Genomic DNA, 13,791 nt, shown 5'->3' with positions numbered 1-13,791 from the left:
CGTTGGTGGTAACGGCGGAGTGATGCCAGATGTAACAAGACTACGATGTTGTCTAGAGTGCGGCACTTGTGTCGAGCGAAAGGTAATGACTTAGTATAAGGTTAGAATACGTATCTCAAACATCTTCTCAAAACGAGCGCGATCCTGAGCTCTTATACCGAAATAGTTTTCGAAAAGACCGATGCCGCCTCAGAATTTCCCACGAGATCTGCATACCTCCCAGACAATCACGAATTATGGACTCCGTATAGCACTTTGTCGTCCCTTTATGCCCAATATCCAATAGCCGTTCCGTCCGCTCTCGACCACATACCATTGGCATTTACCCAGATTAAGCGAGCCGCGATCCAGGTCTTATGACCCTTGTCTCCGGCACCACCAACGAGAACGATAGCAATCTTGGTGGGCGATCGGGCTATTCTGGGCTTCTCAGCAATATCGTAGAACGAGCAGGGTCAGACTTCTGGAAGGGCCAGATCTACAGTGCATATGACTGGGTGGCGATCGGGATCGCGGTTGACTACTCTGGGGTCGACGTGTAAATTGCGTCTACGAAGAGTGTTCTCGCGTAAAGAGCATCCTCGTGTTTTGGAAATAAGGGAAGGACTTTATGTTGTAAGCAATGTGCTGAGATCCATGCCCTGGTCACGCCGCTGTCTTGTAGTGCCGAATATGCATAGGTGAACGGCTTAGTAGCTCATAGATGAACCAAAGTCCTTTGCAAGGTGAGGAGCTGTTCAAATACGACCGCTCTGGCTACAAATATGCGACTTGCCGAAGTACAAACCGGCCACGGCAACGAGAGATTTTGAGAAGGAGGCGTTGCCTGACTCACGTAGAGAGTTCATTTTCCGATGGTGGAGAATGGCGTTGATGACAGGCACACGAGCTCAGCCCATCACACCAACCCTTGTCGACGCTAATGTAAGCGAGGGCGACCCGCGTCTTCCCGCATGCGCAGCACTCCATCCCCTCATCACAGACAAAGGTCATGCCTGAACCTCCGGAGAGTACCTCACAATGCGTAGGACGCTCAGGAGATCGTGCGATGCTTGTGCGAGATCGAAATTGAGCTGCGATCTACGCACACCCACATGCTCACGCTGTCGAAAACGGAAAGCCAGCTGTGTCTACGCAAACGAGCCACTTACCTCGTCGTCCACCGAGACTGTACCTTCTAATTATACTTCCCGGAGCATACGTAATGACACAAGTACCTCGCCTGTGTTGGATGGAAACCAAAAACCTGCACTGTGGAACCATCCTGCAAATAAGGCCTTCGACCCGTTCGACACTTACCCAGCCACAAGACTACCCCGGGCTCGCGTTCAGCAACTCATGATTCATTGTACGTACCAAAAGCCGCACCGGATGCGCTGACAACTTCGCAAAACTACCATGACCCCCTTAGTTTTGTATATTGTCAAGAATCCCTCCCTGCTGAAGGTTCTTGCAACTACCCTGCTTACTGATACGCCATAGTCTTATCAAACATCGCCTTCCAGTATTATCCATTGGATCTCAACGCAATGTCAAACCCTTTCGTTGTGTCATGGTGGCCACTTGCGCTACATGACTCCGCTTTGTTCCACGTCAGCCTCCAGACAGCGTCGTTGGACATAGAGATGAGAGCTCAGAATGGATTCGACAACTCTGAGGTTCTCATGGCAGACTCCATTTCATTAGTCCGGCGACGAGTTGAAGACCCGCTTCAGGCTTATGAGGACGAAACCATGGACTCGGTCGTAACGCTTGCTGCCATAGAGGTATGATGATCTTCTGAACATTGGGGCCCCTTCATTTGATACGCTGACATCTGAAATTATAGTTTGGCAAAGGCAATTTGACGATCGGTAACATGCACATCGATGGCGTGAAGAAGATGGTGCGAATGCGAGGCGGCATACATCTTTTGAAACTCACAAGCCCCCTTACAGCGCGAATGGTCACGTGGTAATCATGTCACTCATCGTCCGCTATCTACGGTCGCTCTACTAATCCTCTAATCCAGGGTCTCATTGATACTGACGCAAAGTCCGCAATTTAGCGTCCAAGATCATCTGGATATTGGAGACGGAATAGCCCCGATATCGAAATGGTTGGATTTACCAGCGTCTTCTCAAGACCAGGCTTCACTCGGCCTTTCGGAACTCGACATGGATCCCACAATCGGCGATGTATTCACGCGGCTTCGACATGTGTTCCACGTATCACGCCAGCAAGAGCTCTCAACTACTCATCTGCATGACTTAACATGCTTCGTCTTGCACAAATTACTTTCCTGGTCACCATCGAAATCACAACTCAAATACTCGAACTCATGTTCGAATTCCCAATGCATCCGATACGCAATAGCATTATACATGCTCATCATTCATGGACCGACATACTTCTCGCATGCGCATCTACAGTCCACCTTAGTCATCGAACTCAAGAGATATATCGAGGACTTAATGCCTACATTCGCGACTGCAAACGCTGAAATCGCCTTGTGGGTATTGTCCATCGGTATGGTTGCATCGCAGGACACAGATACATCTGGCTGGTTCAGTGCATACGCCACGACTCTTGCTCATGATCTAGCACTATATACATGGGTAGAGGTTCGTTCGTATTTGGAAGTAGTGCTCTGGTACAAGATACAGCGCGGAGAGGGACAGTTCCGACAGCGATGGGAAGAGGCTCTGAGTACCGCATGATCTCGCAAATTCTCAGACACCTTGGTAACCGGATACAACCGCAAGTTGACAGGCACTTGCGCATTCTTCGTATGCTACTTACAACCTTGACCGTATGGTTTGGCACGTGATATACATGGTTGCCCAACGAGCAGCCTAGAGGCGCACGAGATCATCTCGCAATTCTGGCATGCGTCAAGGTCAAGCCCTCAAAAGCGCGAGTTCGAAACACGGTTAGCTGGGGGCCTTAATCTTCGGAGACTAAGCCTCTTCCGTCAAACTTCGCTCTGCGCCAGTAATGCACAGAGGCATGTCACGCAGTGGAGAGATCGTGTGGTCGGCTTCGGAGACTAAACCTTATTCAGCTTTTGACTGGATGTTCCGTGGACCGTATCGTGCTACATGCTTACGATGCTCGTTGGTGATATACAACCTTGCAAAGCCCGTTCGGCGAAGCGAGAGAATAAAGAAGTAAAAGAGTTGGTTGTATGGCGACACGATAAGGCATACTGTAAGCCGATCTGGAGAAGCTCGTAGCTCTCTCATATCACCACGCTACGTAGTCTTTCTTCCATTCTTTCCACTCGCGGTACCTGTTTGCCCGATGGAGAACATCTTTGCTCGACTAGGGTCAAACTTCGCGTCAGCTACTTTCAAATCATACAGCTAAGCATTGCTGCAACCGTCTGGTCTTGATTCACGGACACTCAAATCGTGGGATCCAATTTCTGGGCGTTCTTACCTACCATATATCTCGGCGCCTATGTGACGCGGATTGCGCATCGTTTGTGCGCCGACAAGCTAAGCGGTATTCGCAGCTGTTCAGGCGTGTTATGTGGGTCCACCTCATACAAGGAGTAGCTTGAACAGGTCTGCAGCCTACATCAAGATAGAAATATGCAAAATATATAATCCAACGTTAACGTAGGCTCTCGGAAGTTTGGGGTGTCTCTTGGTTAGCGTGGGCCGAGGTCATCATCATTGGCGATCATCACATGATGTCATCGATCTTCGAGTCGTTCTGTCTTCCGGCTTGCCAGCACGGTTTGTCTACGACCTTATAGCCCACACAATAACGATGCATACATGCGCGGAAACACTTATAAGGTCACCGAGAGGTCCAAACGTATCCAGCCTTGCGCAATACGGTCTGACGTACATGGGATGCACTTGAGAAGCATCCGAGAAGCATCCGAGAAGCGATGGCATTCAAGGTTGTAACATGTTTTCCAATACAGGCGCATCGCTACGAGTACATGTCAACCGCACAAGAAACATCCGCAAAAGATTGCTGTTTGACCAAATCCAAGCTGACGTCCTCGGCGAATTCCTCATGACTAAGAACACAATAACCACAGATGTATCAGTAAACAACAGCAGTCAGGTAAGCGATCGGGTCTTCGCGGTTATATTTCAAATCTGTTATGGAACGGAGTCGGAGCCAGGCGTCTGGCGGCGCGTTGATCCTCCGACTCTGGTGGGCATATGTGACGGCCCGAAGAGGCGCAAGGGTACGGCCGTGTCTTCGACCCAGGCCTTACGGCCGTACTGCAGCACGCCCTCCACCACAACAGATTATGCGGTTCGACCTCTCTCCGGCCAAGAGCTTTGCCAGATGGCGCACGGAGTGGCTTCAGATCTATGGAAGAAATGATGTAGATAAGCAAATTTGGTACTTGACTATATGGACTACCGGTCCTGCAGTTTCTCTGGTCCATACCATCCAGTCGTCACTCCGTTGTCTTTTCAGCCGCCAACACCAAACTTCCTGTTGTTGCAGTTGGCCTCCAATCGATTCACGTACCTACTATACACAAATTTGCACTGCAAATGCAATCAACGACTCCTAGTTCTGGGTACAGCACCGAGCGCGTCGATCAAGACTACTTACCCACTTCCAAGAGTGCACCCATCCACAGCGAAACATGGCCTATCTCGCAAGAAGTCAGAGTACTCAGGGATCGTGACGAAGCTAATGGCGGCAAAGCCCGGAAGTTGGGTGTGACATGGAAGAATCTCACAGTCAAGGGTATCAGCAACGATGCCGTCTTCAACGAGAACGTGCTGTCGCAGCTGAATCCGTTCGGGAATAGGGGAAAGGGTGCGCCAATGAAGACAATCATCGACAACTCGTATGGATGTGTCAAGCCTGGAGGTATGTCGCGCCTATCCATCAAGCGCGAACCAAATGATGCTGACAGTTCTCCAGAAATGCTTCTCGTCTTGGGTAATCCGGGCGCAGGCTGTACCTCACTGCTGAACATATTGTCGAATCACCGACAGGGCTACGCCGAAATTGACGGGGACGTCTCCTTTGGGTCCATGTCCAGTGATGAAGCCAAATCCTACCGCGGTCAGATAGGTGCGTAGTCTTCTTGTGAAGCAACACTTCAAATGCTAACCTACCTACAGTCATGAATACAGAAGATGAGATCTTTTTCCCTACCATGTCCGTCGGTGCGACCCTCGACTTCGCAACACGCATGAAAGTCCCCTACAATCTGCCGCCCGACATCACTTCTGCCGAACAATACGCGAAAGTCTACAAGGAGTTTCTACTCAAGTCACTCGGCATTGAGCACACACACGACACCAAGGTCGGAGACGAATACATTCGCGGCGTCTCAGGCGGTGAGCGAAAACGCGTTTCCATCTTGGAATGTCTCGCAACGCGCGGCAGCGTCTTTTGCTGGGACAACTCTACGCGCGGCCTAGATGCTGGCACAGCACTGGATTGGACGAAGGCTATGCGTGCCATGACCGACATACTTGGGTTGACTACCATTGCAACCTTGTACCAAGCCGGCAACGGTATCTATGAGCAGTTCGACAAAGTGCTCATCCTCGATGAGGGAAAGCAGATCTACTATGGACCGAGAGAGGATGCAGTACCCTTCATGCAAGATCTCGGATTTCTTTGCGACCCAGCCGCGAACCAAGCCGACTTCCTGACCAGCGTAACGATCTCGGATGTACGAGCCGTCGCCGAAGGCTATGAGGAGAAGTTCCCGCGCAATGGCGAAGAAGTACGTGCGGCGTACGAACAATCGTCCATCAAGCAAGCGATGAGTGCGGAACTCGACTACCCCGACAGCGAGGAGGCGAAATTGAACACGACCGACTTCAAAGAGATGATAGCCCGAGAGAAGCACAAGTTTCTACCAAAGAATGCCGCTGTCACTACGAGCTTCTACTCTCAGGTCAAGACGGCCGTTACTCGACAGTACCAAGTGCTGTGGGGTGACAAGCCCGTGCTCATCGTCAAGCAAGTCTCTACCCTCATCCAAGCTCTTGTCGCTGGTTCGTTGTTCTACGCCGCACCGGATCACTCGGCCGGTCTCTTCCTCAAAGGTGGCGCACTGTTCTTTTGCCTTTTGTACCCTGCCTACATGGGGCTCTCAGAGGTGACAGACTCTTTCACTGGACGGCCTGTCCTGGCTAAACATCGATCATTTGCACTGCATTACCCCGCCGCTTTCGTCATCGCTCAGGTCGCTACCGACATACCATTGATGTTGTTCCAGATGTCGCACTTCGGAATCGTCATATACTTCATGGTCGGACTCCAGACTACCGCAGAAGCTTTCTTTACCTTTTGGATCGTCATCTTCGCTTCAGCCATGGCCATGACTGCATGTTTCCGCATGATCGGTGCTGCCTTCCCGACATTTGATGCAGCGACGAAAGCTTCAGGTCTCCTCGTCTCAGCACTGTTCATGTATATGGGTTACATGATCATCAAGCCTGAGATGAAGCCTTGGTTTGTCTGGATCTTTTGGATCAACCCGATGGCCTACGCCTTTGAGGCTTTGCTAGGCAACGAGTTTCACGATCAACAAATACCGTGTGTAGGTCCCAATCTCGCTCCCAATGGGCCAGGATACGTGCCAGACCTAGGTGGACAGTCGTGTATTGGCGTTAATGGTGCACGACCCGGGGCTGTCGTCGTCACAGGGGATGACTACCTGGCCTCCATGTCTTTCAGTCATAGCCATCTCTGGCGCAATCTCGGTATCATTCTCTCGTGGTGGGTCTTCTTCGTCGCTCTGACGATAGTGTTCACGTCAAGATGGAAGGAGATGGGTGAGGGTGGCCGTGGACTCCTCATCCCAAGAGAGAAACAGAAGAAGACTCAGCATATCCACATCGATGACGAGGAGTCTCAATCATATGAGAAGCCACATGCTAGCTCCGCGTCCTCTGGATCTGATAACACGCTCGCCAACCAACTCATCCGCAATACTTCAATCTTTACCTGGAAGAATCTTACGTACACTGTCAAGACTCCATCAGGCGATCGAGTTCTCCTTGACAACGTACAGGGATTCGTGAAGCCCGGAACTCTTGGGGCTTTAATGGGATCTTCGGGCGTAAGTCATACCTCAATGTCCACTGTGAGCGTCTTGAACTCTAACACTGTATGTAGGCTGGCAAAACGACATTACTCGACGTTCTCGCTCAGCGGAAGACCGACGGCACGATCCATGGGTCTATCATGGTTGATGGACGAGACCTCCCGGTATCGTTCCAGCGATCGGCAGGCTACGTTGAACAGATGGACGTACACGAGTCGTTGGCCACGGTACGCGAGGCTTTGGAGTTCTCCGCTCTTCTCCGACAATCTCGTGAAACACCACGAGACGAGAAGCTCCGCTACGTGGACACCATAATTGACCTCTTACAACTCCACGACATCGAGCATACACTCATCGGCCGACCTGGTGCTGGCCTCTCCATCGAGCAGCGTAAACGATTGACGATCGGCGTTGAACTGGTAGCGAAGCCCAGCATCCTGATATTCCTGGACGAGCCGACGTCTGGCCTCGATGGGCAAGCTGCATACAACACTGTGCGCTTCTTGCGCAAGCTCGCGGAAGTCGGACAGGCCATCCTCGTAACGATCCACCAACCATCAGCCCAGTTGTTCGCGCAATTCGATACGCTTCTCTTACTCGCCAAGGGTGGCAAGACTGTCTACTTTGGCGATATCGGTGACGATGCAAGTACGGTAAAATCCTACTTCGCTAGCAAGGGAGCGCCATGTCCACGCGAGGCAAACCCTGCCGAGCACATGATAGAGGTAGTCTCCGGCAGTTTGTCCCAGAACACGGACTGGAACAGGGTTTGGCTCGAATCCCAACAGTACAACGACGTGACCGAAGAGCTTGACAGGATCGTTGCGGAAGCAGCCGCTCGCCCACCGGGTACTGTCGATGATGGCTATGCGTTTGCCTCGCCCATGTGGGAGCAAGTGAAAATAGTCACGCATCGTATGAACGTCTCGCTTTTCCGCAACACCGATTACGTCAACAACAAGGTGATTATGCACATCCTCTTGGCATTACTTAACGGCTTCACCTTCTGGATGATTGGCGATAGTCTTCAGGACTTGCAGTTGCGACTGTTCACTGTATTCAGCTTCATTTTCGTGGCCCCTGGCGTCATCTCCCAGCTACAACCGCTGTTCATTCAACGCCGCGATGTTTACGAAACGCGCGAGAAGAAGAGCAAGACATACCACTGGGCGCCGTTCGTGACAGGACTGATCGTTTCGGAGCTTCCGTATTTGGTCGTGTGTGCGGTCATGTACTACGTGTGTTGGTACTTCACGGCAGGTTTGCCTGGTGCAGCAAAGTACGCTGGCAGCACATTTTTCGTTGTGGTAGGCAACCCCCCTCTCATGGCAGCGTCGACGGTGCAGAAACTGACATATCGCAGCTTGTTTACGAGTTCCTGTATACTGGTATCGGGCAGATGATCGCAGCCTACTCTCCCAACGCCGTATTCGCCTCGCTCGTCAACCCTCTCTTCGTCACGACACTGGTGTCTTTCTGCGGAGTTCTGGTTCCCTACAGTCAACTCGAGCCGTTCTGGAGGTACTGGCTTTACTATCTGGACCCGTTCAACTACCTGATGTCCTCTCTCTTGGTGTTCACCACCTGGTCTGCGAATGTGGACTGCAAATCGAGCGAGCTCGCCATCTTCGACCCTGCTGCCAACCAGACCTGCGGCGAATACCTTTCAGTCTACCAGCAGGGTATGGGATCCGGTGTCAACCTGCTCAATCCCGATGCCACCGTCGACTGCCGCGTGTGCCAGTACAAGAGCGGAGCGGACTTTCTCCGGACCCTGAACCTTGCGGAGGAGTATTATGGGTGGAGGAACGCCGGCATCGTCGTGTTATTCTCGGTGAGCAGTTACACACTGGTGTACTTGATGATGAAGTTGAGGACCAAGGCTACAAAGAAGGCGGCGTAGAGGGGCGTCGTGTTGTGAGATGGGATGAGATGCGAGACGGACGCGTCGGTAATGTTGCGGCGAAGACGACGGTCAGCGGAGTTTCTGTACAGGCGCTGTGCATAGGTGGCGTAATTTAGATGTCCTGTTTAGATTTCCTATGTCGTGTATCAATACCACTGTCTCTTGACGAAACGCGTGGGGAATTCGGTCTATGAACCTATCGTGCCTGTGAGGCTCTAGCAGTCGCCAAGCGCTTGGCTAGCTCCGATGACTAATCTAGCGTCTCACACATCCGCCGACGTGACCGTCCAAGCGTCTTGCGTGCCGGCGCTGCTACATCTTCAAGAGCACTCTGGCCCACAGCACAGCTCGCAGTTTACCTATCTTCGGGAACTCCGGTACACGACCTACTGGAATCTCGGGGTCTCCAATGGACGCCCGAAGAGACGCGATGGATGGAGTAATCTGCCTGATAGCGCCGCGGCGTGGGATTGGCGTCTCCAACGGCGACCCGCTGCACCGACGTCATGGTCCAGGAACGCGGCCCAGGTCGCGTGCGCGACGACGACGATGATGCTAAACTCTGTCCTCCTAATTTCACGCTTGAAGACTACTCGAAGCTTTACATCATTCTGACCACCGCTACCACACGATCGACTCGGACTTTCCTCCGCTACCGACTGCTAGACGTCTCTTCCCATCATGGGTGTGGCTGCAGGCGAACTCATCGTACCTTTCACCGGCGCCATTCAAGCTGCCTTCTCGGTGCTCCTGACCATTGCTTTTGGTGTTGTCGCAGCACAATGCAACTTACTTTCGCCCAACGCGGCGAAGGAGGTGTCGAAGCTATGCGTGCGCATGTTTCTGCCGGCTTTGTTGATCTACAAAATTGGCTCCAATCTGCATCAGGACACCGGAGTGCGATATGTGCCTGTTCTGAGTAAGTATACTTTGTTGGGCCTTCGTCAACTATATGCTTACCACAATTGCTAGTATGGTCGATATCCTATACACTACTTTCCGTCCTCGTCGGCCGCGTCCTTACGCGACTCTTTAAACTGCCAGCTTGGGTGGCACCAGCAATCGCCTTCAATAACACGACCTCTCTTCCCCTCCTCCTTATACAGTCTCTCAAGCAAACCCAAGTTCTTGATGCCATACTCATTGGCGGCGAGTCTGGCAGTGAGGCCATGGATCGAGCCGAATCATACTTCCTGGTGAATGCAATGGTTAGCAACTCGCTTACCTTTGCTCTTGGGCCGCGCTTGCTGAGGCCAGGAGATGAGGACGCATCCAATGAACTACATGGAGAGGACAATGATTCGGAGAACGGCGAAGCGAACGGAGACGGCGAGAGCAGTGATATGGAGCGAGGTCCTGATGGGATCGTTGATGAGGAGACTTCGCTGCTCCCACAACAGTTGACCAAGCCCGCAAATCGTGTCGAGGTAAAGGGATATTTGAAGACAAGAGCATGGTTCAACAACTTGTCTCCGTGGCTACAAGAGACACTGGAAATCACATGGCATTTTGCCAACGCTCCCTTGATCGGCGCTATCGTCGGAGCAGTAATCGGATTGACGCCCGCGCTTCATCGAATCTTTTTCAGTCCTAGCAACGAGGGTGGTTATCTCAACGCGTCGATCACGGCGGCGATAAAGAATATCGGTGATCTGTTTGCTTCGTTGCAGATCATTGTTGTTGGGGTAAAGCTCAGCAAGAGCCTGTTGCGCATGAAGCGCGGAGAGCACAGTGGGGAGGTGCACAAGGGTAGTCTGGCGACCGTGACCTTGATTAGATTCATCATCTGGCCCTTGTAAGATTCTTTACCCGCTACATGGAGGAAGCTTCGACTAATCGACAACAGAATAAGCATACCTTTGATCTACGCAATCGCCTCGAAGACGAAGCTTCTAGATGCAGACCCTATGCTTTGGTTCTCGATGATGCTCATGCCGACCGGTCCGCCTGCTATGATATTGGTAGCGCTAGCCGATGTTACAGGTGCAGCGGAGTCGATGAAGATGACTGTTGCAAAATTCTTAACAGTAAGAAACCATCAGATACTGTCAGCTGGTAGCATCCACTAACCCACCGGCAGATCAGTTACGCAGTCACTCCCATGATATGCTTTGCTGTAGTTGGAGCTTTGAAAGCTACCGAAGCTGCGATCGATCAATGAGCACGCGTGTTACGTCTTTTGTCTTCAAATTCTTCTATCACCTAGCACTAAATTGCAAGATGTTCGATACATGCATCGTTGAATCCGCTTGCTGTCGTTGGCATGATCGAGGTTCTCCAAGCTTCGCGTGATGCAAACTCTCGACTTCCAAAATGTCACCCATTGACACCTATCCAATCAGTCTTTTTAGGAGTTTGCCTGGCTATGCCGAAGACGTAGGCTACCGATACTCAATATAGGCCGCATGTCCGTGAGATGGACGGGCCGCCGTCCTGCGTGTACCAGCGTGCTAGCTAGCTTTATCTTTGCTATGTTAATCGCGTTAGCTATAATAGAGAATAGCTTAGAAGTAAAAGTAGGAGAAAGATATAATATTGTAAGAAAAGAAGAGGTGTAAGAATCTAGATTTTACTTTGTGCGCGTAATAAAGTAGTTATTATAAGTTTAGATCTATAGTACTAAACTATTACTAGATTACAGCATTACTATAATTCTACTACAAGTTACTACCTATAATATTGCTGTAAGATATTTTAAAGAAGTATATTGTGTTTATATTGCGAAGAACTACTACTTATTTACTACGTTATATAGGCTAGGTATAGCCTTTACTATATAAATTACTGTGTTACTACTACTGCGTTGTGAACTCTGCTTTAGCATTAACTCTAGTCTCTTATTAAGAATAGGCCGCATGTTTCCGGTATTCAGACAAGTGTCGCAAGTAGTCAGAGCGAACAACTCTTCCGTGGTCCGTATATGTCCAGAAACAAATACGCGAATGCAGATATATAAGTCATGATGGCAAGGTCCCTCCCACATCTCAACCCTGAAGTTGCTACATTACAGGCGTCTGGGTCGATCTCGGTCCGAAACCTACATTGCGCTACATATGAATTGTGCAAGCAACATCAAATTCAACATCGTTGGTATGCTTTGCTTAGACGTAAAGTTGCGTACTTCGCGCAGATACTCCATCATGGTCCGAAAGACATGTATTCCATCAAGTCTTTGATGCTGGGTTCAATGCCACTACTTTGGTGTGGCGAATGTCGCACCTGCCTATCAAGGCTAAAGGCCGTTGCGGGGCACGATAGCTGCGCTTGATTAGGTACTTAATCTCTCCAGCATCATCTCTTTAATTCTGAGACGACTGTTGTATACAATATTGCCTTGTTCCTGAGTGCTTGCATCATGAAGACGTTATCCATCCTGATCTCGATCGCTTCGTTCACATTCGCGCATCCAAAGCCTACAAAGCCTCTCTCATGGACGCTCACACCCACAAACAGTACGCAACAGTTCCGCGGCCTTTCGCCTGTTGACGAAAAGGTACTGTGGGTGTCCGGTACGTCTGGCACCATCCTACGTACCGCCAACTCCGGGAGAACGTGGGTCGACGTGTCCCCGCAATTTGCGTCCGAGAATGCTTCAGACTTCCAGTTCCGCGATATCCAGGCTTTCTCCAAGAAAAATGCCGTTGCCTTATCGATTGGGGAGGGAAACTTGTCACGCATCTACAAAACGGATAATGGGTGAGTTGCTCGTAACAAATTACATGCAACACGTATACTGACTTCGCGCGCCAATGTCCAGCGGAAAGAGTTGGAGACCCACGTTCATCAATGAGGAAAAGACAGCATTCTATGATTGCATGGCGTTCGAGACAAAAAGAGGTAGAGAAGGCCACGGCGTTGCAATGAGTGATCCTGTCGACGGCAAATTCCGTCTGCTAGAAACGTGGGATGGTGGTGCGCACTGGTCCATTGTTTCGAACAACACGATGCCGCAAGCGGTGGACGGCGAATTCGGCTTCGCAGCAAGCGGAACATGCATTGGAGCTGCGGCGGGGCGATGGTACATCGCAAGTGGCGGCGTGGATCCTGGAAGAATTTTCTACACAACTTCCGATAGCGTCAGTCATGGCTGGCAGGTCGCGAACTCGTCCATCTCTGGTGGTGCTGCTGCCGGTGTGTTCTCAGTACGTTTTCGCGATACTCGTCACGGTATCGCAGTCGGTGGAGACTATGAGAAACCCACCGCCAGCAACAATACGGCGTCTTGGTCGAACGATGGCGGCGTGAGCTGGCGAAAGGCTGACTCGTTTCCGCGCGGATATAGATCGGGTGTCAGTTGGGTGCCAGGGAGGAGACAAACAGCCGTTGCAGTTGGAACTAGTGGGTCAGATGTCACTATCGACGGAGGGAGTAATTGGGTTCCTATCGGTAATGGAACGTTCGATGCTGTCGAGTGCGTTGAGAGAGACGTTTGCTGGGCCAGTGGGTCTGGCGGACGGGTTGCAAAACTGGATCTACGGGGGCTGTGAGCAACGATATCAATTTGAGGCACCTTTATCAGTTCAACCAAATCTGTGGGTATGAAGACAAGAGTGTGCAACATTGTAAGGCAGTATAGGCTTGTTGGTATTTATTTTGATAACTTGTCCACTTCTATCCCTCAGTGGGGTGAGATCTCGACGAGGTACACCTAAAGACGTCCATGTCAATGGCTTCATGTAACTTTGGAGACGCAATGGTTGCCTCCAATCCAACCTTCGCTGGCGTTGCACGGCAACATCCTCATCAAAGCCACCCTGCACTTGCGTATATACAACCGTAACGAAAAATCGCGTTACTTAGTGCTAGCCAAGGGGCGAACGCGACTTTTGGGCAATGTATGCTCCGTCGCGTG

The 13,791-nt window shown here is 50.9% G+C and overlaps 2 protein-coding genes across 2 annotated transcripts; both read left to right on the top strand.

Moving 5' to 3' along the window:
- Positions 1–4,508: 4,508 nt before the first annotated feature.
- Positions 4,509–8,936, top strand: J4E93_001810 (uncharacterized protein; the record flags this gene model as incomplete). Its single annotated transcript, XM_049339759.1, has 5 exons — positions 4,509–4,833; positions 4,888–5,040; positions 5,091–7,048; positions 7,105–8,340; positions 8,397–8,936. The coding sequence occupies 5 exons, from the start codon at positions 4,509–4,511 to the stop codon at positions 8,934–8,936; spliced, it is 4,212 nt and encodes a 1,403-aa protein (XP_049203716.1).
- Positions 8,937–9,620: 684 nt separating this feature from the next.
- J4E93_001809 (uncharacterized protein) lies at positions 9,621–11,100 on the top strand (the record flags this gene model as incomplete). The annotated part of the gene is made up of 4 exons (XM_049339758.1): positions 9,621–9,858; positions 9,912–10,734; positions 10,786–10,966; positions 11,020–11,100. The coding sequence occupies 4 exons, from the start codon at positions 9,621–9,623 to the stop codon at positions 11,098–11,100; spliced, it is 1,323 nt and encodes a 440-aa protein (XP_049203715.1).
- Positions 11,101–13,791: the final 2,691 nt, after the last annotated feature.

This window comes from Alternaria ventricosa (genome assembly GCF_023758065.1).
Source record: "Alternaria ventricosa strain BMP 2768 chromosome Unknown scaffold_2, whole genome shotgun sequence".
NCBI lineage: Eukaryota > Fungi > Ascomycota > Dothideomycetes > Pleosporales > Pleosporaceae > Alternaria > Alternaria ventricosa.
Note: the sequence above shows the minus strand (reverse complement) of the source record. Positions and strands in the feature narration are given on the sequence as shown.